General features: G+C 35.1%; 3 protein-coding genes across 5 annotated transcripts; 1 reads left to right on the top strand and 2 right to left on the bottom strand.

The window, feature by feature from the left end:
- Nucleotides 1–181: 181 nt before the first annotated feature.
- Nucleotides 182–2,896, bottom strand: LOC132172387 (uncharacterized). Its single transcript, XM_059583876.1, has 4 exons — nucleotides 2,686–2,896; nucleotides 1,353–1,524; nucleotides 638–754; nucleotides 182–484 (listed from the first exon to the last, which is right to left on the bottom strand). The coding sequence occupies exons 1-4, from the start codon at nucleotides 2,796–2,798 to the stop codon at nucleotides 344–346; spliced, it is 543 nt and encodes a 180-aa protein (XP_059439859.1). The 5' UTR covers nucleotides 2,799–2,896; the 3' UTR covers nucleotides 182–343.
- Nucleotides 2,897–4,516: 1,620 nt separating this feature from the next.
- On the top strand, nucleotides 4,517–13,417 carry LOC132171052 (mechanosensitive ion channel protein 2, chloroplastic). 3 transcript variants are annotated; one of them, XM_059582260.1, is made up of 14 exons: nucleotides 4,517–4,678; nucleotides 5,505–5,657; nucleotides 5,754–5,813; nucleotides 6,617–6,780; nucleotides 7,359–7,482; nucleotides 7,589–7,686; nucleotides 7,790–7,903; nucleotides 8,458–8,518; nucleotides 9,179–9,328; nucleotides 9,425–9,535; nucleotides 9,765–9,932; nucleotides 10,053–10,166; nucleotides 11,228–11,284; nucleotides 12,141–13,417. In XM_059582260.1, the coding sequence occupies exons 2-14, from the start codon at nucleotides 5,580–5,582 to the stop codon at nucleotides 13,086–13,088; spliced, it is 2,247 nt and encodes a 748-aa protein (XP_059438243.1). In that variant the 5' UTR covers nucleotides 4,517–4,678; nucleotides 5,505–5,579; the 3' UTR covers nucleotides 13,089–13,417. The 3 variants fall into 3 exon arrangements, with proteins under 3 accessions (XP_059438243.1, XP_059438241.1, XP_059438242.1); XM_059582258.1 differs by having other exon boundaries at nucleotides 5,431–5,657; XM_059582259.1 differs by having other exon boundaries at nucleotides 5,428–5,657.
- Nucleotides 13,418–14,435: 1,018 nt separating this feature from the next.
- On the bottom strand, nucleotides 14,436–19,864 carry LOC132172471 (O-fucosyltransferase 31). The gene is made up of 11 exons (XM_059583986.1): nucleotides 19,717–19,864; nucleotides 19,372–19,620; nucleotides 17,970–18,032; nucleotides 17,747–17,828; nucleotides 17,518–17,588; nucleotides 17,269–17,357; nucleotides 16,960–17,163; nucleotides 16,443–16,698; nucleotides 15,849–16,076; nucleotides 15,545–15,742; nucleotides 14,436–14,889 (listed from the first exon to the last, which is right to left on the bottom strand). Exons 2-11 carry the CDS (start codon nucleotides 19,495–19,497, stop codon nucleotides 14,680–14,682), a joined length of 1,527 nt encoding a protein of 508 aa, XP_059439969.1. The 5' UTR covers nucleotides 19,498–19,620; nucleotides 19,717–19,864; the 3' UTR covers nucleotides 14,436–14,679.
- Between the last annotated feature and the right edge of the window lie 2,057 nt (nucleotides 19,865–21,921).

The following is a 21,921-nucleotide window of genomic DNA, read 5'->3' as shown; positions in this document are numbered from 1 at the left end:
GCACATCATTCCAATTGTATGGCAATTGCATAGTAGTGTACTCTCTACTTTTGGGAGGGGATTAAAACTTTGCATCCCAATGGAGCTTGAAAATGGTTAATACTTCTAGGACTGAGTGGATACTTCAGAACAATATATCTTGATAATAACAACAATCTTTGCTTAAAAGTATCACTCGAAAGTCCGTTGATGATAGATGAAATTGAAAAATGTGGTATAGTAACCAAATATTTGTTTGATGGTAAGAATGAACAATGTGCATCATAAAGATACAATAAATCAGTTGATAACATTATGACTCTCCCTTGCTGTAGTCAGCTTCATTCAACTTTAAAACGCATGACTAAACACCTGAGGGAGAACTAATTCTGCTTGCCCCTGCTGATGATCCTGATTTCTGAGAAAATTCTGATAATCCCTGCTTCAAAGCTCTAAGGTTTACCCCATCATCGACCAATATGCTTGTTACACCCATTTGTGATACCTGTAAATATGATTGCAGGAATCAGACTATTCATTGAAAGTTCTGCTACCTAACAAGAGACGTGGAACAATTTTCTGCTTTAAAGATTTTTAATAACCTATGACGTGGTAAACAGTTTTCAAAACTAAAAGGGTAAGGAAGGGGCAAGTTTACCGCTTCAATGTTCCTATTCTCATCATCAAAGAAAAGCATTGAAGTAAAAGGTTCCCCAGTACTTCTATGAATTCTTTGGAAATGCTCTGTTTTGTGGCTCCAACTGGAAAAAATTTCCTGCATAATAATCCGTAATAACAGTTCTTTAGAAGAGATAAGCGGGACAAATTGCAAAGCATTCTTATTTTCCTTGACAAATAATAGTGTCAAATAAATAGACAATGAAAAGCAAGCTATGGGCGTTAAAAATGACGGCAACAAGAAATCAACCATCCTGCAGAGACTAAAGCATTCAGTTATATGAAGATGGCAACTAGAATCTGAAACCATCACAGACCTACCAAAAGAATAGCCTTATCATCTTACATAAAATAACCATGTGAAAGGCTACTATTAGGAAGATGCTATTGAGTTCCCAATGACTTTTAAATTTAGCCTTGAGATGAATATGATTTTTTAAACAACTTGATTACTTATAAAAAAAAAAAAAAAAGGATGAATATGAGGAATCTAACAAAATCTACATTGCTTCAAAGGTCAGTCCAAATTATACTATTGTACTCCTTTAGAGAGGGAGAAAAGAAGCAAGAATAAATCAAGGCAACCACCTTCTAACTTGTCTTTCGTCAAAAAGCATGTGAACCCAGGGATGCTGTAATTAGAGAAAGATAGGAAATTGAAAAGAAATGGTGACAATGCTTCCTTGGAGGCTCACCTGGGCCACAAACATGGACTGGATGCCCAATTTATCAAGAAATGTTTTGGCTATCTCAGGAGTTGGTGATCTAGAAGCAATAGCTACATTAATTCCACTGTCCTTGAGTGCATATAATATGCCTCTGGCATTAGGAAACAGATTCGGCGTGTCATCCTCATTGCAGCACTCACTGTCAAGTAACCATGAATGTTATTATTAGTACTAATTATCAAGTTTCCTTTTCAATTTAGCAGGAAATCTAGCACTACCAATCATTTGTAGAATATTGATTCGTAAAAGATAGTTTATTAGAGTACTTTGGGATATAAACCAAGGCAACAAATGTTGAGCATACATGATGCTACCCATTTTCAGTGCACAGGATAGATATCCAAGCATTCATGCATACAAGAGAACATGATTTGAATTTTCCAAATACCATACTACAAAACAACGCTATAGGAGAGGAGAACTAAATAATGGTAGATACGGAAACACTTTTCATTTCCTAATAGAATAGTCATTCCCGCGTACTAAGCGTGCCCTATATTTTCATCATTGGAAAGATTAATCAATTTGGTGCACTATTTTAGGAAGAAAAACGTGTAGGCTCTTGCAATTAAAAGGACAATCATGCTTCCCATAACCCTGAACAACGATTTAATTCTCTCTTTCCTTTATAAATCAAAAGGATGACCATAAACCATGTTAAATCACCAGTTTTTTTATAAGCTTAAGCTTATAGGAAGAGGTAAATTTAATCACTTAATCATTATTTTAACACTATCCCTCACGTTAGGCTTAAACTTCCTTTTAATAGGTGAGACCCAACATTTGAAATATTTAATTTAAATGGAGTGATTTGACGAAGTCAAGATTCGATCTAAAAATCTTTGACTCTGATACCATGTTAAATCATCAGTTTCCCTAAAAGGTAAATTTAATCTTATAGGAAAAGGTAAACTACAGTTAATAACAAATTAAAAAAAGAGCCCATTCGCTGTTTTTACAGTCTAAGATCAAAATGGCTTGATTCTCTATCACACCCAAAAAAAAAAAAACTATATAATTTGAGTCCTCTAACGGCCATTTACTTGTAAATTTGCAATGGGTACCAAGGATTTGCAGAAAAAGAAGCCGTACGAAAACTGACAGCATCCATATACGCATACAAGCACATATATGTGATACACTGAGACGTAGGTGCACATAACAAGCTTAAAGATTCAAAAAATTAAAATTTATTGCTTTTTCGATAATGGGTCATGATCAAAAGCCAAAGCTGCACCAACAGTAATCAACATAAGAGATTAACAAGAAAACAGCGAGGGAGTTTTGATAATACATATACCAATATAAGGGCCAGAGAGTATAGTCTAGATCGAAGACGACGAGGCGAGGACGGTTCTGGTTGAGACCGATTATCTGCAGTGCCTCGTTCTTCACATTCTGGTCGTCTTCCATGATAAGGTCTTCGCAGCTCTGTGGACAAATTTGACCTGCTTGGTTAACGATTTGACACAAGGGAACCGTCGTCGTTCATTATTCAAGCAATTTTGCGGCAGATGCTTTCGTTTTAAAGCATGTTGGGATTGCGTTCCAAAAATAGAGTAAGTTTTTAAAAAAAGGTTTTTGAGCAAAAATTTTATTTTTAAATTTTTTGTCAAAGTGCTTTTTAATCATTTTTAAGTTTTTTATACTCTTAAAAGAGTATTTTTAATTTTTTTACCAAATAAATATTTTAAAAAGACTTTTTGAGTTTTTTTTTTTTTTTTTTTTACATGTCCGCATAAGAAGGGAAGGGGGATTTGAACTAGTGACCTTCACTTCATTAAGTGTGGTCCCAGCCGATTGAACTACCTTTTAGGAATAAACTTTTTGAATATTAAAAGCACTTTAAAATTTTTCAAACGCAATCTTAAACGACACTTTTCGCCTTCATAGATAGACGGGGACGTAAAAGCTTTTCCAAAGATTTTTCCTAAATTTTCCCAGAACCCTGTTTGTTCTAAAAATCTTTCATATATATATATATATATATATATATATATATTAGCAAGCCACCAATTATTTTAAATTTTATTAATTTTTAATTTAAACAAATTATTAACCAAAAGCATTTTCCGCCCAAAAATTTGACTCAAAGAAAAACTTCAATACGTGGAAATTTCAGTTCGCAACCTAAAAAGTCGTTACTTTTCAGTTGGAACTTTCAAATCTTTCGGCGGCCACAGTAGAACTGACAGGTTTATTTACTAAAAATTAAAAATTAAAATCTTGACAGTAAAAAATAATGTTTTCTCTATTACTACAAGTCAACAACTCTGACAATAAAAACCAAGAAATGACAAAAGAGACTAATTTGCATTTTCACGACATCCTATTTGCATAGTAATTACATAGAAACTTGTTTGATTGCCGGAATAAGTTTCTAGAATGGAATGGTATTTTCATTAAATAATTATTATTTTTGTTTAGTTCACATTATTTCTAGAAATAGATATTTTATGGAAATAACTATTCTCTTTACGAATAGTTTTTTAAAGGAATAATTACTTCATTTCACCATTTTTTTATTAGCAATAATAGCTATTTATTTTTCTAATAAAATAATCATTATGTATATCAAACGAGACCTTAATATTACACGACCACAAAATGGTTTCTCTTCATTTTTTTTAAACCAAACAAAAAAAAATCCTAAAATCGGATTTTGGGGCATTTTAACTAGTGAATTTTGGTTTGGGCCTTTTAAGTTTAGGGTTGTGCTTATGGATGCTAGAACCCAATCTGCATGAATTTTGAGAGTTCAAAGTGGTCAAAGCCCTATGTAGCGGTGTAGCCCATTAAAAAATTATGGCACAACTGAAAAACTTGCCCATTTCAATAACATAACATATGTAATAATAAATAAAAAAACTTTAATGTTTGTTAATGTTTTTTAAAAAAAAAAATTAAAAAATTACTTTAATGTAATATAAAGATAAAAATAGTTTAACAGTTTTTTTAACATTTTTATATTTTGGATTATTTATTAATATAAAAAATGATCAAGTACTGCCAAATTGCCAATTGGGTCAATTCAAACCCATCTTTGTAACGTGAGGAAAAACAAAATCAAGAACTTCGACGCTGCCCACGGAACACATGTTGGGTCGTCAAGCACAAGACCGCCACGTGGCCAGAAAATAGACATTCTTTCGCGAATATCCTTTCTTTCGCGTATATCAAGCAGAGCACAGATGAACAGTTCTTTTTTTCCTTCTTCTTCTTTCCCTGTATCAAAATAGAAGGAAAATAAAAAATCAGAAGCCTGGGAATTTCTGGTTTTTCTTCATCACGAGGTAATTTTTTTAAGTTATTATTATTATTATTTTTTATATATTTTTTTTAGTTTGGCTTCTATTTGATGCTTTGGCGATTTTTATCTCGAATTGACATGGTGATTATTTTCTTGCTCTTTTTGGGAATTAGTAGTCGGAATGCAATATAGTTTAACAACTTGTGCGACCTCAATTTTTTTCTTGATTGAGGAAATTGGAGGTGTGGTTTAAAACGGTGGGGTTTCAATGTGTTTAATTTATGTATGTAAATTTGGATGGTGAGCTCCCAAGAATTGATATTTCTAGGGTTTTCTGAGTCCCCTGCTGATATTTTCAGAAGGTGTAAGCGACGTTGATAGTTTGATGTTCGTGGTGTCAATTCTATAACACATTTAATCTAGGCAGAACAATTTTTTTTCTAAAAAAAAAAATAATAATAGTGGCTTAATTCCCAAATCGATGTAATGAATGGGTTGTATCCTCCATTTTTCAAGACAAATTGATGGTACTATGCAGTGCATCCACATTGGTTCTTCGAAGTTAGTTTAATTATTTTTTGCTTATTTATTTATTTTTTTTTTTTATGACATGTCCATAGAAGAGGGGGAGGGGGATTCGAACTAGTGGCCTTTGCTTCATGAGGCATGGTTCTTAGCCAATTCAGCTACCTCTTGGGGACGTTAATGGATGTAGTTAAGAGAGTTTGGCATGCGGCACGGTCTATATGCTTTAATCTTTTGATGCCATCTGAAATTTTTTATTTGCTTTAGCAGCCTCTTTAGTTGTGAGGATCTCAAAGTCTATCTGGGTTATGGTCCCTTGATCAAAATCAATTTTTGGTGTAGAGGCTACCTGAAACCAAGTAGTGTTATGATCTTGGGGTACTAATCGTGCACTCTGACCCACCAGTTTCAATCTGGTAATGGCTCTCGCTGGTTATTCGCAATTGTCCCATGAATTGGGGCTTTGCGGGAATCAGAGGTGCAATAAACAATACAAGGTACTTAATTTCTTTCATTTCAATTTTTTTGAGTCTCTCTTTATGTTCAGCAGCTATGTTTTTATTCCTATTCTGAAGTTATTTGTTTGTTTACAGAGTGTAATAGGAAGGGGCAAGCTACATTTGTTAAGTGCTACTCTTTCATCACGCGTGTCGGTATGAGTTTTGGTTTAGAACTTTAGCCCCACTTGTCTTTCCCCCCTTTCAATATTGTGTTCCTTTCGGAGCAACTTGACATATGTTGAAGCATTGAATGAATGATGAAGTATCATTGTCATCTAAAACATCAATAAACAAGTACTGCAATGTTCAGCATGATTGATGCATCTTTTAAGCGTTAATTAGTTAGATGCTTTATTCTACTTAGAGGGTATTCTGGAAATCGGCGAGACTAATAGCTGACAGGCATTGTGATCACATGCTAGCATTAAACACTTCTTCTTCTGTGAATTTTAAACCTTTTGTTCGCTATATTACCATTAAAATTGCTACTTCCATTTCATCATATTCAAGTGATAACAAAGCTCTTGCTGTTTTAGTAAATTCTGGTATATTGATGGCATCTGGGTTTATTACTATTAAGGTTTAATGACCTATGTCTGGTCTAGTGTAATTAGTGTATGTTTTTAGCATCTTGCTGGTGAATTAATTAGTTAGTTTCTCATTGTTAATTTCTAATTCTGAAGTAATTGTACTTTTTTACATTGTGCTGTTTTGTCTGACTAGATATGTGGTGTCTTCAATGTGTATATAAGAAATTGAATGGAAACCCAGACTCTTATTTTAAAAGCAGAAATGCAGTTTATTTCTCTTGCTAAATTTGATGTTTTGATTGCGTGCTAGCTGTTGCTTTTCCACCCTAAAAAGGGTTGCCTAGATATATTCCAATTGATGCTATTAGCATTGATGGAACTGTAAATAATGTGAAAAAAACTTTACATATATCTGTTCTGTTACAGTTTCAGCGACAGGAATCTTGGAGCTTCTGCCTTTTGGACACTGCATACAGGCCAATACATTCGTTACCTAGCAGATTCAATGCTTTTAAATGCCGTTCTTTTCTAAGACCAGGCCAACCATTTGAACTCTCTAGTACAAAGACCGTTGCCATGGCATTGACCAGGTAAATTTGTCTTCAATCAATTAGCATTCATTCAATAATTATATTGAATTCAATACCTTGCTGCCTTTTTAGTCTTTGGTTTTCTATTGAGTCTATCCTGTAGAGATATTCAAATTGGACTAGTGATTGATTCTGTGGTAAACCTAGTTGGTTACTTTGAATTATAGTTTAAACTGCACTCATAGGTAGAAATTCTGTACAGAGCATGTCTCCATTTACAGTCCTTCTGAGATGTAAAATATATCTTTTCTTTGATCATAGTTTCAACTCAATTAGGCTTTTCTGTAAATATATATGGACCTCTTGTAATGATGTAAATATAAAAGGGACTGCTCAAACATGTAAGCTAAAGTATGAAAAGCTAGATGGATATCGAGTTGGACTCTGATCTTATTTTTGAGTGTCTAATATTTTTTAGAAGGTAATATTATCTGCTTTGTGTTCAGGTAGTCTGTCTAAAAAATGTGGTCTTATGGAGTATGTGAAATAACTCTTGTCATCCCCAATATGTCATGTTTCCTTTTAATCACTATGTTCCTGTAAATGTAGCAATCATTTAATTTTTTTGTATTATGCAGGTCGTATAATGTCTTAGAAGGTAGTCCTCTTGTACTTAAGTTGGTTCCAGCAGTTGGTATTATTATTTTTGCTGTATGGGGCATTGGGCCACTTTTGCGTCAGAGCAGAAACGTACTTCTTCATGTATGTGCAATATTTTTAAGTCTTCATTTTCATGTCATTTACCATGGTACAATAAATATTCTTTCTGTTTCCATATTGAGTTGATGCCCTGATAAATATTCTGCAGAAGAATGATAATAGTTGGAAAAAGAGTCGCATTTATTATGTCATGACCTCATATCTTCAGCCTTTGCTGCTATGGACGGGAGCAACACTAATTTGCAGGTGAGTCTATCATGACATGTTGAACTAGGAGAGTTTTATATTCTTATCGTTGAATACAGTATTTATTTTCCAGATTTACTGCTCACAGTTCTGTTTCTTGCAGAGCACTGGATCCAGTAGTTCTACCTACAGAAGCTAGCCAGGTTGTTAAGCAACGTCTTTTGAATTTTGTGAGATCATTGTCGACTGTACTGGCCTTCGCCTATTGTTTATCAAGGTGGGTGTATATTCTACATTTGTCTTGGTTTTGAAAACCTTGATGAGGTTTTCACTCAACCTTGTTTAATAAACTAAAACCATTGAGCTGCAGGTGGGGTTCTATTGGGACTTATTAGGTCTAATAGTGAATTGCAATCACCATTACGTTAAATATGTAATGGTTAAGCAGTTTGCATATCCTCACTTTCCTTTTACTAAAGATATTCTTTCTGCTTCTTTTAAAGTTACGGCAATTCTGCCACTATTTGTTACTTATTGCTGCTTCATTGGCGCCAATTATCCTTATAGGTCTAATAGTGAATTGCAATCACCATTACGTTAAATATGTAATGGTTAAGCAGTTTGCATATCCTCACTTTCCTTTTACTAAAGATATTCTTTCTGCTTCTTTTAAAGTTACGGCAATTCTGCCACTATTTGTTACTTATTGCTGCTTCATTGGCGCCAATTATCCTTATATTTTCAGGCAATATGGATAATGTTTTGCCAGTTACAGTGTTTACTGCAGTTACTTCCATGACAACTAAACCAATTATAATTTTTTCTGTGCAGCGTGATTCAACAAGCACAGAAATTCGTCACTGAGACTAATGATTCTAGTGACACTAGAAATGTAAGTGTGTCAATGTTTTATCATAACACTTCTTGCCTTGGTTGTTTAATTAGATGTACCAGTACTATAGCCGTACACTGACGGGCAAAACTTAGACCGTCAGCTGGTGAAATTAATTAAGCATCAGAACTCTGAGCCACTACTTCATGTATTTTGTCTTTTTTGGCCATTTGAGTTGACCTTTATGCTTTTCAACTTATACTTTTATTAGATGTCCTATCATTATTTTCTAGCAAGAGTGTCTTTTATATTTACTTTATGCCTTATAGAAGAGGATGCTTTATAAACTGTAATTACATGTAAGGTGTCACATTAGCTTTGCTGCACCTTAGGTGCTATGTGATCAACCTACTGTGCTTAAAATTGTATTGACTTTGTTCAAATATTCTATCAATGTTCATCAAACAGACCATAATCACATCTAACATTTTAATTTCTTATCTTCTAGGCCATATTACAGTTGAATATCAATTTCTTTATTGATGTGTATATTTTTGGTACCCATTTGTCCTGCTTAATAAACATAATTAGGGAGACCTTCTGAAAATACATAATGTCATTTCTCTTTATTTTTATTTGATTGCTTGAGGATGTAATTATTTATTATATTGCTAGAAAAAATGCATATTCTACAATGAAAATTACTTGCTGTTTGGGCAGATGGGATTCCAATTTGCAGGAAAAGCTGTTTACTCTGCTGTATGGGTTGCTGCTGTCTCATTGTTCATGGAGTTGCTGGGTTTCTCTACCCAGAAATGGTTGACTGCTGGAGGTCTTGGGACTGTCTTGTTAACTCTTGCTGGTCGTGAGGTGCAACCCTAATTATTGCCTTTTATCTTTATTGCAACTATAGTAAGCTATTTTATTTGTGTCAAATTTTGATATCGATTTGTTTAATCTTTCTAGATATTCACAAATTTCCTTTCAAGTGCTATGATTCATGCAACTCGGCCTTTCGTTGTGAATGAATGGATTCAAACTAAGATTGAAGGCTATGAAGTTTCTGGTACTGTTGAGGTTTGTATTTGAATATTGAACATGTACCCTAAAGAGCAAGTGGCTACAAGAAAAGGACCAAAAGATAGATAATATTGAATCTATATATAGATTTTGATGTTTTTCCCATTATTAATGAATACAGAGAAAATTACAGTGTATGAACACTGGTTACATCAGTGAGTTAAAATGACATAATTTATTCAGAAAATTTTCTTCTTTGAATTTTGATAATTTTTATATCCTACAGCATGTGGGTTGGTGGTCACCAACAATTGTGAGAGGTGAAGATCGTGAAGCAGTTCACATTCCAAACCATAAGTTCACGGTGAATGTTGTGAGAAATCTCACTCAAAAATCTCATTGGCGTATCAAAACACACCTAGCCATTAGTCACTTGGACGTCAATAAGATTAATGTGAGGAGTAATTTCCATTATCTATCCTTTCATACAGATTATAGCTGCTTTTTTGCTGCCATTGAATTTTTATTTGATTTTCGTCTATGATTAATTGATTTGTCTGCTCTTTCCTTGCAGAGTATTGTCGCTGATATGCGCAAAGTCTTAGCAAAGAATCCACAAGTTGAGCAACAGAGGTTGCACAGAAGAGTGTTTCTGGAAAATGTTAATCCTGAAAACCAGGCTCTTTTGGTTAGTGCTTAACCATTTACATTATTGTGCAAGTTGATTATTTTATGTATTGTTTCACTCTTTATTATCTTTTGAGTCCACTTTTTTATTAAAACGGTTTTATGACAAGTATTATCATAACAATTGACGTGTTTGTGTAATCAATTGTATATATTGGTTGGTGTCCTTGTCTAGGTTCCATTAACTAGGCGTGCATCTGTGTTCTGTTGTGGAAATTCAATTTTTTTCCCCATCTTTCTTTGTTGTTATGGATGGCTTTTGAAATCATTCTGCAACCTATAGGTTTTGATGTGAATTGAGGAAAGGAAAACAAAATTAGTCAGTAACCTGAGCACTTACTTGAATGAAAATATTTATGAAAGGATTATAAATCTATTTCTTTTGGTCAACACAAATTGTCATGCTTTAGATTTACATAGCTATGATTTTTATTTTATTTTTCATTTTTGTTAATTAAGGCTTAATTAGTTTCGACGTCAAAAATTTTCCTAACAAAATTTTTTTCCTAGAAAAAAAAAAAGGTACTTTTAGAAGAAAAAAAATGGAAAATGATTTGTTTTATATTGTTTAGTTGAGATTCTGACAATAATTTTCTAGTATTTGGTGACACCAAAAATCTCTATCTTAAAATCAATAAACGCCCACAAAATATTGGAAGGTAGTGGTGGGAGTGACCCCGGGGGGGGTGGTGGCGCATGGAGTGAGGGGTTAGGAGTAGCACAAATACAAAAAAATATGAAAAACATATTTCAGAAAATATTTTGCAATGAAACAAATGGATCCTCAGCTTTTACCATGTGATTCACTTTCTGAATTGATGGTAGTGCTAGTTGATGTATTTCATATTGTTTCCACATTTGGTATCACAATTGTTTCTTATATTGACTTCATAAGAAACTAGCGAAAAGGCATCTTATAAGATTGACCAATTGGATTTATGAAAGAAAAATATATGCTTAGTAATAGTGCTTTTTAATATTTAAGTGCTCCGGTATCATTTTTGTACGCATGCATGTGTAGTTATATATTTGTTATTTAATATTTGTGTTGTACATTTACAGATATTGATATCGTGTTTCGTGAAGACTTCACATTTTGAAGAGTATCTATGTGTTAAGGTAAGAGAATTCTTCTCTAGCACTTTTGACCCAATCGTGCAAAAATATGATCCAATGCACCTGACAATTCAGTAGGGAGAATTTAAAACCTGTTAGCATTCAAAAGTCTTCTTTGAGCCCCCTGTAACAAATCAAGGAAAGCGTTAGCCACATCTAAGCTATTTTTCCAAAATGACTAGCCAAGTTACAATTAGAGCTTCTAAGAATCGCTTACAAAGCCCAGTCTCACCCAATAAGAAACCAATGTGGGACATTCAGATGAATGAACCAAGCTAGTTTATACAATACATCAAAAAGGTGTTCCTTATTCACCTCATTTCTGTATGCCATGCTGTTTATAATTTTTTCTTCCCAAATGGACCTCATTTATTTTGTTAGTTTATGCAATATTTTCACAGTTTTCACTCTATGGTTCTCTAATACGCACAAACTCTTAATACAACACATGGTGTGATACATCAGATTTGCACGCATGCTTTTATGTATGATCTTGCATAGTTTTTTTTTTTTTTAAGTGCAATATTGTGTTGTTGCTCTATCCAAACACCACGTACCCATCTTGTCCATTTGTGATTCCATTATGCAGCTAGTGCCCATTAATGTATATGAATCATAAGGAGACTTCCTGATGACATCTCTATTTGGAACAAATTGTTTAGGTGGTGTTTTGGTAGATATTACTTCACTGGTTTCTGACTCTGTTTGGACTATGGTTGTTAGATTTCAAGCTTTACTATCTTTTTGGCAGCCAAATGAGCCTTGTTTATATCAATCAGCCATCCAATGAGTTTATAAAATGCAGCTTATTGTCAGAGGATTGAACTCATTTTAAGTTTAATGTTGTCTGACAAAACAGGAAGCTATACTGTTAGATCTTCTTCGAGTCATCAGCCATCACCGAGCTAGACTTGCCACGCCAATCCGTACAGTGCAGAAAATATATGGTGATACCGACTTGGAAAATGTACCATTTGCAGACACAATATTTAGCCACGGTGGAGTGGCATCAAACCGCCCATTGTTAATGATCGAACCCCCTAACAGAATTAATGGAGAAGATAAAACAAAGAATCGTTCAGTGCGTGCAACTGCAGAACAAGACAGTAAGACTGGTGCACGACCTACACCTGACAACAAGGGTGATGCTAAGGTTGGACCGACATCAGTTCTTGACCACAAGACCAAGGAAACACCAACTTCTGACACCAAGGCAGATAATAAGATTGGAGAGACACCAAATCCTGATCCCAAGGCAGAGCTCAAGTCTGCAGCAGCATCTGTGTCAGATCCAAAGGGGTATGAAAATGCAACAACGAAACCAACATCAAAACCTGTGTATAAGACAAATTCTAAGGGAGCAGACATGCCTTTCTCTGACCCCAAAGGGATGGGTTCAGTATCTGATAATTCAACCCAAAAGGTCTCTGATGGCAAGCAACCCAAGAGTGCAAGTTTTGGGAATGTTACACAGAAGTCTAGCAGTCCATCGGTTTCCTCATCGGAAGGTAGTGTTGACAAAGCTGGTGCATTACCAATAACTCAATCTAGACAGGAAGGTGAAAGGATGCCAGCACCGGTTGCACAGCCTTCAACATCAAGGCCTATCTTGGAAGATAATATAGTACTTGGTGTAGCTTTGGAGGGCTCAAAAAGAACACTTCCTATTGATGAGGGAATGGTTACCCCGCCAAGTCATGCAGAAGGAAAGGAAATGGCTGCAAGCCGGAATGGACCTACTTCTGAGAAGGATAAGAAAGATGGCCATGTTGCAACTGGACCAAGTTCAACGTCTGGCAATCAGTGAGATCAATTAGGTTGATCGATGAAGATATCTTAGGTCTTGCTCCTGCTCTTGCCAACTCTCCGGAATTACACCATCAAAGCTGTGTTTTTTCAAGCTGAAGTGTACACTGTACATTCTTTTTTTTTTTTTTTTCTTCACGATTCTTGTCATGATAATTTGTATTATCTGGCGGCTTTGACAATTTAGCTATACATCATACAGAAATCGGATCTGTCAAGATATGAATGGTCTTGGCAATCAAACTGATCTACTTTGCTACTCCAAGCTGTTCCTGTTTTGCTTGTAGACATTAGAGTGATGACTATACAAAAGTTAAATTCTTTTTTTTTTCTTTTTTTTTTTTTTTTAAGGAAAATTGTCCCATTAAGGGTTTGAGTTTTACCCCTCTGATAAATAAGGGCTCGGGTTTCTAATTTTGACAATTAAAAAGGCTTGAGTTTTCGTTTTGTGACGAATATAGACAACCGTCTAATTTTTCATCAATCTCTTAATGAACCCATGTCAGATTAAAACACAGCACATTAACATCTAAGCAACTTGAACCACCTCATGCATGCCTCAGCAGCCCCATATAACTGCCAAGTCATACCACCCCGCTGGGCTGCCAGTCACAATGGTTGGGAGAGTGAGCTGATCGTGGCGAACCATGGCTGGGCACGACCTGACTATGGCTAAGTCGACATTGTGGTTGAGATGTGCCCAACCATTGTGGCTGTATCATCTCCCAGCCAAGGTGGCTAGGCACGACCTAGCCTTGGCTTGGTTTGTTCCCAGTCATTATCATGGCTGGGAGAAGACCCAACCATCATGGCTAGGCATGACACCTATCACCTTGGAATATTGCACTACTGCTAACATCAGCCTGTTACCAACTAGGCATGACACCTATCACCTTGGAGTATTGCACTACTGCTAACATCAGCCTGTTACCAACTTCGCTGCAGGCTGCCATTTAGTATTTACTACCATTCTATTCATTATCATCGTCTTCCTTTTTGATATAAAAAAAAATAAAAAATAAAAAATCGTCAATTTTAAAAGTGAACATGATTTTACTTCAGCACTGCATGATCTATGATCTCCATTCCAGGAGATCAGTGCAATTTCATGTTCTATCTTTCATGTCCTTCTCCCTTTTGCTTTCCATTTTAAAGACAAAACATTACAAACAACCTAAAAATAAATCACTCACAAAACACTCAAAATTATTTTTAACTTTATATTACGTCATAACACCTTTTCAAACAAACAAAAAAACACACCCTCCATAAATCATTAACAAACCGAATCTCTCAAACCAGGCTATGGTACTCGATTGCAAATACGAGAAGTGAAAGTATTACAACCTTGAGTTTAAAGTGCTTAATAATTGGAATGGTAGACTGAGAAATCACAATATCTTTAAGTGTTAATAATTGGGAAGAAATTGATGACTGTAAAACACAGCAAACTATTTAACATGATATCATTACATGAACAGGACTACGAATAGGCGATATGGTATGAGACTTATTTATCAATACATTATGAGGAACTACTCACAAACAATAGTTGAAGTACCAAATGGTGAGACACAGAAGACAGCCTTACTTCAAGCGTGGCACATACAATCAGGAGCAGGATATGTGTAAATTGACTGCTTTGGTTTTTTTAATCTGATTTGTCCTTGTCTGTTTTCATGTCCTTCTATCACTGCCTGCTGGAAATCTGACCAACTGATGCTTTTATTTAGGAAAAGCTGCCCCAGCAATGCCATGTTCGGCCTTATAGTCTTCAGGTTCTCATAAGTTCGATGTCCCACCTGTAGACATCACAATGGCTGATTAAGTCGATGAATTATTCATAAAGTGATAATATATACACCATTAGATCTAAGAAATCCAATATGGATCATAAAATTGTTCTTCTCCACCCGAATATCTTTCAGAGCATAAAATTCTTCTTTAATTCGTTGACTTCAAGTAATCCAAATAAACCTTCTCAAATTTGGTGAAAACAGCCTCGAGAACTAGTGTGAAAAAAAAATCAGCTCGGTTTGTCGATGTGTTTTTGGGGGTGTTTTTTGTTTGAAAAGGTGAATTATTTTTTCTTCTTTTTTTTGTTTGTGTTTTTGTAAGTGTTTTGTGTTTGAGTTGCTTGTTAATGTTTTTATTTAATGTCCAACACAAACAAAATCTAGGTCCTAACTAGTTTTATGACTAATTTATAAAATAATTCCTAATTGATCTTACTACTAAAAATCGCCGTGCCCCAATTTCTTACTTGTGGAACAGGGTGGCGCATCAAAGGCCTACCATTGGATAACCCCACTTTAAAGTTTTCATCTTCAATATGCTAATTGAATGCACGAGGATGGGCCAAAATTTAAGTTGATCAAGTGCAGAGTGAGAAGCAAAACTTCCAAGAAATCAAACATAATGCTTAAATCTATGATGCTACCTTGTAGAAATACTCACCAATGCATTGTGCATATTTCCAGGAGAAGCAGAGATAAAGATGTCGCTGTGCATGCCAACATAGTAATCAACCGCAGCTAACAAGGAAGCTTTTCCTTTAATCTGGCCCCGTTCCAGTGCAGAAGTTAGGCTCTTTTTATCTTCCATTAGTGGGAACAGTTTTCGCAAAGTTGAAATCCTAGCTTCTCCACCATATACCTGGGAAACATAACCATTTCACAGATCAAAACTCCTGGGAGCAGAAACGTAAATTTCACTTGTCCGAAAGTGACGTAGACTACACAAAAGTTGAGACATAAAAAACCTTGTGAGACGCAAGATAGAGCCGAGTGCTGTTGTCAAAGCCCAAAGCTGCAAGTAGCAATCCAATCTCTTCTGGTGTCAATGGGCAACGCCCCTGATTCCTCAACTCTTCATCAGTGAACTGGGAGTTGAGGACTCTTCCCTGCCAAAGCACTTGTCTATACTTGGCTAGAGCCAGTTTTTCAGCTTTGCCACCACCAAAATCACAGGCTGAATGGGCCGCCATATCCTGCACAATGACAAGGTTAATGAATGAGCACATGGAATGGATCACCATATATCACATGCATGGATACTGCACGGACACTACATGTAAGGTATCTTGACAATACATGTAAGGTATCCTGCATGCCTGCCACATGCATGGATACTGCAAGGACACTACATGTAAGGTATCTTGACAATAAAGCAAGTTAAAATTTGTTTTCACTTGTAAGGAAAGTCATCATTACAGAAATAAATCAAGCAAGTTATAATGTCAAATACTTCATCGCCCCAAATCTTTGGACAAGAGACTGCAGAATAAATTTGAAGGCAGAAATTTTGTACAACATATATATATATATATATATATATATATATATTATGGGCATACTTTGTCAAACCGAAGGTGTAGCACCACAAACTTCCCGGATCCTTCTGTGCTCTCCTGGAGGTAGTTGGTGCCAAGTGCTCCACTTTTGCCAGAAGGATTGCGGAGGCGGCTGACAAGAGCATCACCAAGTACTCTAATATGAGGAACAAAAACTAATGCTTGGAAGTTAACTTTACAACGTAGCTGTTGGATGTCCATGGGCAAGTTGTCAAAAGCCAGACGATGAGAGAATGGGGAAATTGCAGCAATTCCATAACTGTACCACAAACATATTTCAAATCTCAGAAGATATGATCATTTAGAGACTAAGCAAAGTCCAGAAAACAACTATAAGCACATCCCTAAGCAATGGTATGGCACAATTGAAGGGTAAAAATTGAGTCTAAATATTATGTGGTATCACCTTGGTATCTTTTTGATGAAATTGTCTATCCAAAGATACTTAGAACCAAAGAATTTGAACAACAATTTAGCTCGAAATCTAACAAAAGGCTTAGAAAACTAGTCAACTACCAACCTTTGTAGTGTAGGCAATACATTCTCTAGATACCAGTTTGCTGATGCATGAACTGGTGCTGTCTTAATCCGGGTGGCTCTGATTGCAGTAGCATAATACTCCCTTGTGCTCCAGGAGAACTCATAAGGCAGCTCCTTAACTATAGAAATATCGTCCTTCAATACATTGATGAAGTGATCCACATCAAATATATCCATGAATGAGCTGTGAAGGAAAAAATCATGCAACTTTGATTTAAAGCCTCACAAAAAATCCATGACATAAAGAAATAGGAAAAACAAAGTCTGCAAATATGGCTCCTGCAAGTACCTTGAATCTTGCCAAACAGGATTCACTTCAAGATGTGGGATAACAAGTGTAGCATTCAGTATTTTAGCAACGGCAACTGCATCACATATCTTTAAAAGAAACAAAATAACACTTGAGCTAGTGATACTACTTATCAGACAAGTTACTTCAAATTTCAATAACGGGTAATTATTGCCACTCAAGATCTCAAAATTCTAGTCACCCATTAGCATCTACATTAAATGCTTCAGAAAGTATTTAGGTACCTACCCCCATTCTCTGCTGGTTCAAGCCTCCATCAAGAAATACCTGAATATATCCCTGAGATTTTTCTGGTAATGCTGCATGAAATAAAGGGTCAATCAGTGAAAAATATATGCTTGACCATGATTAGTGAATATCAAGACATTAGGCCACACTGTCTCAATACTTCATGCAGCACATAGCAGATTTAAACCAAGGAAAGCTCTTTGTGGTTACTCTATTTCTCATCACTTACAAGGGGTTTTTGTAGATTCAACACAGGGTCTCCATCCTTCGTTGGGCAAAGGAATCCAGAGAGCTGACTGCTGTGCATTTGTCTGATAAAAAAAAGAGGGGGGGGGGGGTGTTATCATTAAGAGGACTTTAGTACTTTTTTTTTATATAAGTAAAGAGGACTTTAGTACTAACAGAACTATAAATTTATTTATAAAGCATGCTTGCTGCTCAACAACTCTTACAGGATCACTTTGTAAAGCACTCTTGAGCAGACGCGAGTGCCTTGGTTTTGGAGCATTCCATTCCTGTAAAATGCCAATCTTTCATTTAACAGGCAGTTTAGGGCCTTTAGGCCCCCAAAAAGATTAATTTCAAATACATGACGCCACTTTAAAAGCAGGTTGATTGTGAATGGCTTGACACTATCCTTGGATTTCATATCACAGAACTAGCATATATATTTATTGATCAATGGAAAAGCATACAAAATAACATACAACAAAAGAGAGATATAAATTGATGGTATTTTAAAACAATATTCATAATTCAACAAGTCCTCCAAGAAAAATGTTTTACTTTCTCAGTCTGAATGATCATATATGTTCAGGAAGAGAAATAAAAAGTAAAAGGCTAATTTTGTGAAACCAATACATTTAAACAAAGATGATTACCCTGCATTACCTCACTTTCTCTGAATTTCGTAAATCAAGAATCCTAACACACTCTGTTTCATGCATGAGGGCCAACATCAGTGAGGATGTTTTGTGGAGAGATGATAGCTTTTATGCTTACATAATGCTGAACTTAAGTAACAAACTATTGAAATTGTTATTATTTTAGTCAAATTATTATTTGATGCAGCTATATTAGGTAGATCTTTTTCTCAGGTTCATTAACCATCCAGAAACTTGCAACTTCTAGAAAGTAACAAACATATTTCACCACTCTAAGAAATTAAAAGAAAAAAGAAAACTAGTTGCATTGGTGGTGATCTTTTCAAATTTCAATCATTGATCTCAATCATATTTCCAACAATGTAAACCACACACTTTTTTTTTTTTTTAATATTCATTACAACATCATATTTCTCATAGGATATATCATTGGAATATAACTAACCCCTACTCTACCTCGGTGAGCTCCTAACACTAACTTAAGTTCACTTTGGGGAAGCCCTTAGATAGCAGTGATCCTCACCTGGTTGGCAATCAGTGTAAAATCAACTGGCTTAACTCGACAAAGCCAAGCACTTTTTAGTCAACACTTCCAAATTTGCATAATTCCTACCAAATTTGACCTTAGCTCCTCCTAATGTATGCCTTATTTCAACTTGATCCTCTTAAAATAACCTACCACGCAATCATATCATTAACATTTGGCATAAATTAGATTCAGCCCTATTCATCCAAAAATTAATTGATCCCAGCCCTGCCCTTTTCCTTGCTCTTTAATACCTCTTCTGAAACATTACAAATGAAGCAAAAAAAAAAACACCCAGAATATACAGAGTCCCAGTTTGTGCAAAAGAACAAAGGAAAGGCCTTTCCCAGTAAACTACCGTTTCTGGTCACAATGAAAAGGGAAACTTATTCCAAGAAAATAAGATAAAGCAATACATGATCATCCAGATGATGTGAACAATACCGATAACATGGACGGCGAGGCATGGCCTAATGGGCTGAACAAACTTGGCAGGAACACCGGAAAGAGCAGCATCAAAAGCCCAGCCAGTGCTCCTCTTCCATGAGTCTGATACTGAAGCCTCACCATCCCAACTGGGTTTCGCCTCAGATGATCAGATCTCAAACTGGGTTTTTTCGCTTCAGAGTGATTACCCAAAAACCCAGTACCCACCCAGTACACAACACTCAACGGAGGTATAACTCAGCAAACCTACAAAGCCATTAATAGTTGGTTATGTGAGTTCACTGTCTCGGTCTGAGAGTGCAAAGAGTTGGATAGAGTGAGTAAAGGTTCACGCATGGACACCTGGACACCTGGACACTTCCACCGAATAGGATTACGGGTTGCGTGGCTCTCTTTGGAAAAATGGAACCCAAGGAGCAAAGTGATAAGAGTGATGCTTTATGTGAGTTTTACAGAGTCACAGACTCACAGGCATTGTTAAATTGCACTGGATCTCGATCCGTTGAGTTAAGAGCAAGATAGGACCGTTGGAGTGGGGTGCTTTACTTTATTGGATCCACCTTTTTTTCGTTTTTTTCCGAGCACCGACACTACAGCAACTCACCGAGGGCGAGGGTGGTAAAGTTACATAATAATACATAGGATCGGTGACATGACATCGTCAATGTTTTGTCGCGTTGGAACAACGTTAGGACTGGAGGAGTAATGCTACGTGCCGTTTATCCTGTTAAAGTTAGGTGATAGTGATATTAATTTTGAGAGAATAAAAATAAGATAAAAAGATGGTATTTCTCATTCTTCACTATCTTTTGCATACACCGTTTTGAAACAAAATTTTGCCAACAATAACATTTTTTTTTTTTTATAATTTATCTCTTTAATTATCTCATATACTAAATAAATTGTATAATTGATATAAGTATTTGAAGATTTAGTCATAAATATATTTATTTAAAAAATGTTAGATCTACAATTCTTTTATAATATCATATGATTGGAGAGTATGAACATTTGTTTGAGTGACCGACGAGATTGCAATCACATGCTAACATATATAAATACATTACAGATCTATTACTTGTTTTATTTTAGAATTATACTTGGGCCTCTAAATCAACATGATGATTCGATCCCTTATTTCATCAAATCACAAGCAATAGGGTTTAATTTCTAATACAAGGCTAATTATTTTTAAGCTCTTAAGAGTAATGTTAGAAAACACACTTTTCTCCTACCACTATTTTATCATGTTGAAGCAATCATGCCAATTAACCATTTTCTTTTTTTAATAATTGTTGATTGGCACAGCCATATAAGCATGATGAAACAGTTGTGAAATAAAAATGTAATTTATAGCAGTACTTAACTTCTAAAGTTGGCTTAGCACACACCATGATAATGAAATATGTAACGACACACCCAAATGACACACAATATTGTCCGCTTTTTGCTCTTCCGAACTAGACTTTGGAGGAGATCACCCATCATGGTATTACTCTCGCATAAGCATGTTTTACTGCGGAGTTCTGATAGGTTCATGACTTTCATGACTTTAAAACGTGTTGTTGTCAATAATTGTGTGAGTATATATATAAGCATATCTACATCCCCAAGCAACGTAAGACACTACCTAATAAGATCATCTTCATTTCAAATAAAATGGAAAGTATCTATTTTATGATTTGGATTTAAAATTTGTGCATGTAATGGGGTGCACATAATTTCACATTGTTTAAATTTTTTCTTAAAAAAAAATGTGACAACATTGACATTGTTTCATAAACTTTAAATTATAATAAAATGAATACTCTCAATTTCAAATGAGAATTCTTACCCCATAAGAAGACCCTAACACCGTATTTTGTTCCATTTGTTTCGATGTAAAATATTTTTAGCATAAAACATTTTATGGTGTTTGACACATACAAAAAATCACAAATTTTAATATATATATATATATATATATATATATATATATATATATAATCATATTAAATTTTAAAATTATAACAAAAAATGTCCCGATTATGTCCTAGCAAAGTCTGGATCGAGTCCTAGCAAAAGTCTCGACCGTCCCAGCGCAGAGTCCCGACGAGGTCTCAACGGTGTCTCGGTCAGGTCCTAGTGCAGTCCCGGCAGTGGCCTAGTTAAGTCCTATCAGGGTCTTGACAACATTGTGATTGAGTTTGTCGATTTGAGAATGAAATGCTAAAACTCAAAAAATGGTTTATATCTTTCAAAAATATAAATCATTTTTTAAAAATTAAAGATGTTTTTTTAGCGAAACCAAAAATATTTTTTGTTGACTATTTTTTTATTTTTTTTGGCGTCAAATTCCAAAAAATACGAAATATTTTTCAAAAATCAATGTACACCTAAACAAACGGAACCTTTATTTTCCCTGATATGACAAATGATAGACTTAAATGCTCCAAACAACGAACCAAAACAGGTGCACTAAATGCACTTTACATAAAACAGACTGGCATTATGAATAAGTTATTGCAACTTTTTCTTTTTTTCTTATTTAAAAAAAAAAAAAAAAAT

Source organism: Corylus avellana, chromosome ca2, assembly GCF_901000735.1.
Source record: "Corylus avellana chromosome ca2, CavTom2PMs-1.0".
Lineage (NCBI taxonomy): Eukaryota > Viridiplantae > Streptophyta > Magnoliopsida > Fagales > Betulaceae > Corylus > Corylus avellana.
The sequence above is the reverse complement of the archived record's forward strand: the minus strand, read 5'-3'. Positions and strand labels throughout refer to the sequence as shown.

Excerpts from the sequence above, each read along its gene's own strand:
- LOC132172471 (XM_059583986.1), bottom strand. The coding sequence starts at position 19,497 with ATGGTGAGGCTTCAGTATCAGACTCATGGAAGAGGAGCACTGGCTGGG. Across the intron at positions 18,033-19,371 it reads CCTCGCCGTCCATGTTATCG|GAATGGAATGCTCCAAAACC; the intron begins GTATTGTTCACA and ends GGCATTTTACAG. Across the intron at positions 16,699-16,959 it reads GTATTGCCTACACTACAAAG|TTATGGAATTGCTGCAATTT; the intron begins GTTGGTAGTTGA and ends TTTGTGGTACAG.
- LOC132172387 (XM_059583876.1), bottom strand. The coding sequence starts at position 2,798 with ATGGAAGACGACCAGAATGTGAAGAACGAGGCACTGCAGATAATCGGT. Across the intron at positions 755-1,352 it reads AGTCCATGTTTGTGGCCCAG|GAAATTTTTTCCAGTTGGAG; the intron begins GTGAGCCTCCAA and ends ATTATTATGCAG. Across the intron at positions 485-637 it reads AGAATAGGAACATTGAAGCG|GTATCACAAATGGGTGTAAC; the intron begins GTAAACTTGCCC and ends TCATATTTACAG.
- LOC132171052 (XM_059582260.1), top strand. The coding sequence starts at position 5,580 with ATGGCTCTCGCTGGTTATTCGCAATTGTCCCATGAATTGGGGCTTTGC. Across the intron at positions 5,658-5,753 it reads GGTGCAATAAACAATACAAG|AGTGTAATAGGAAGGGGCAA; the intron begins GTACTTAATTTC and ends GTTTGTTTACAG. Across the intron at positions 9,536-9,764 it reads AAGTTTCTGGTACTGTTGAG|CATGTGGGTTGGTGGTCACC; the intron begins GTTTGTATTTGA and ends TATATCCTACAG.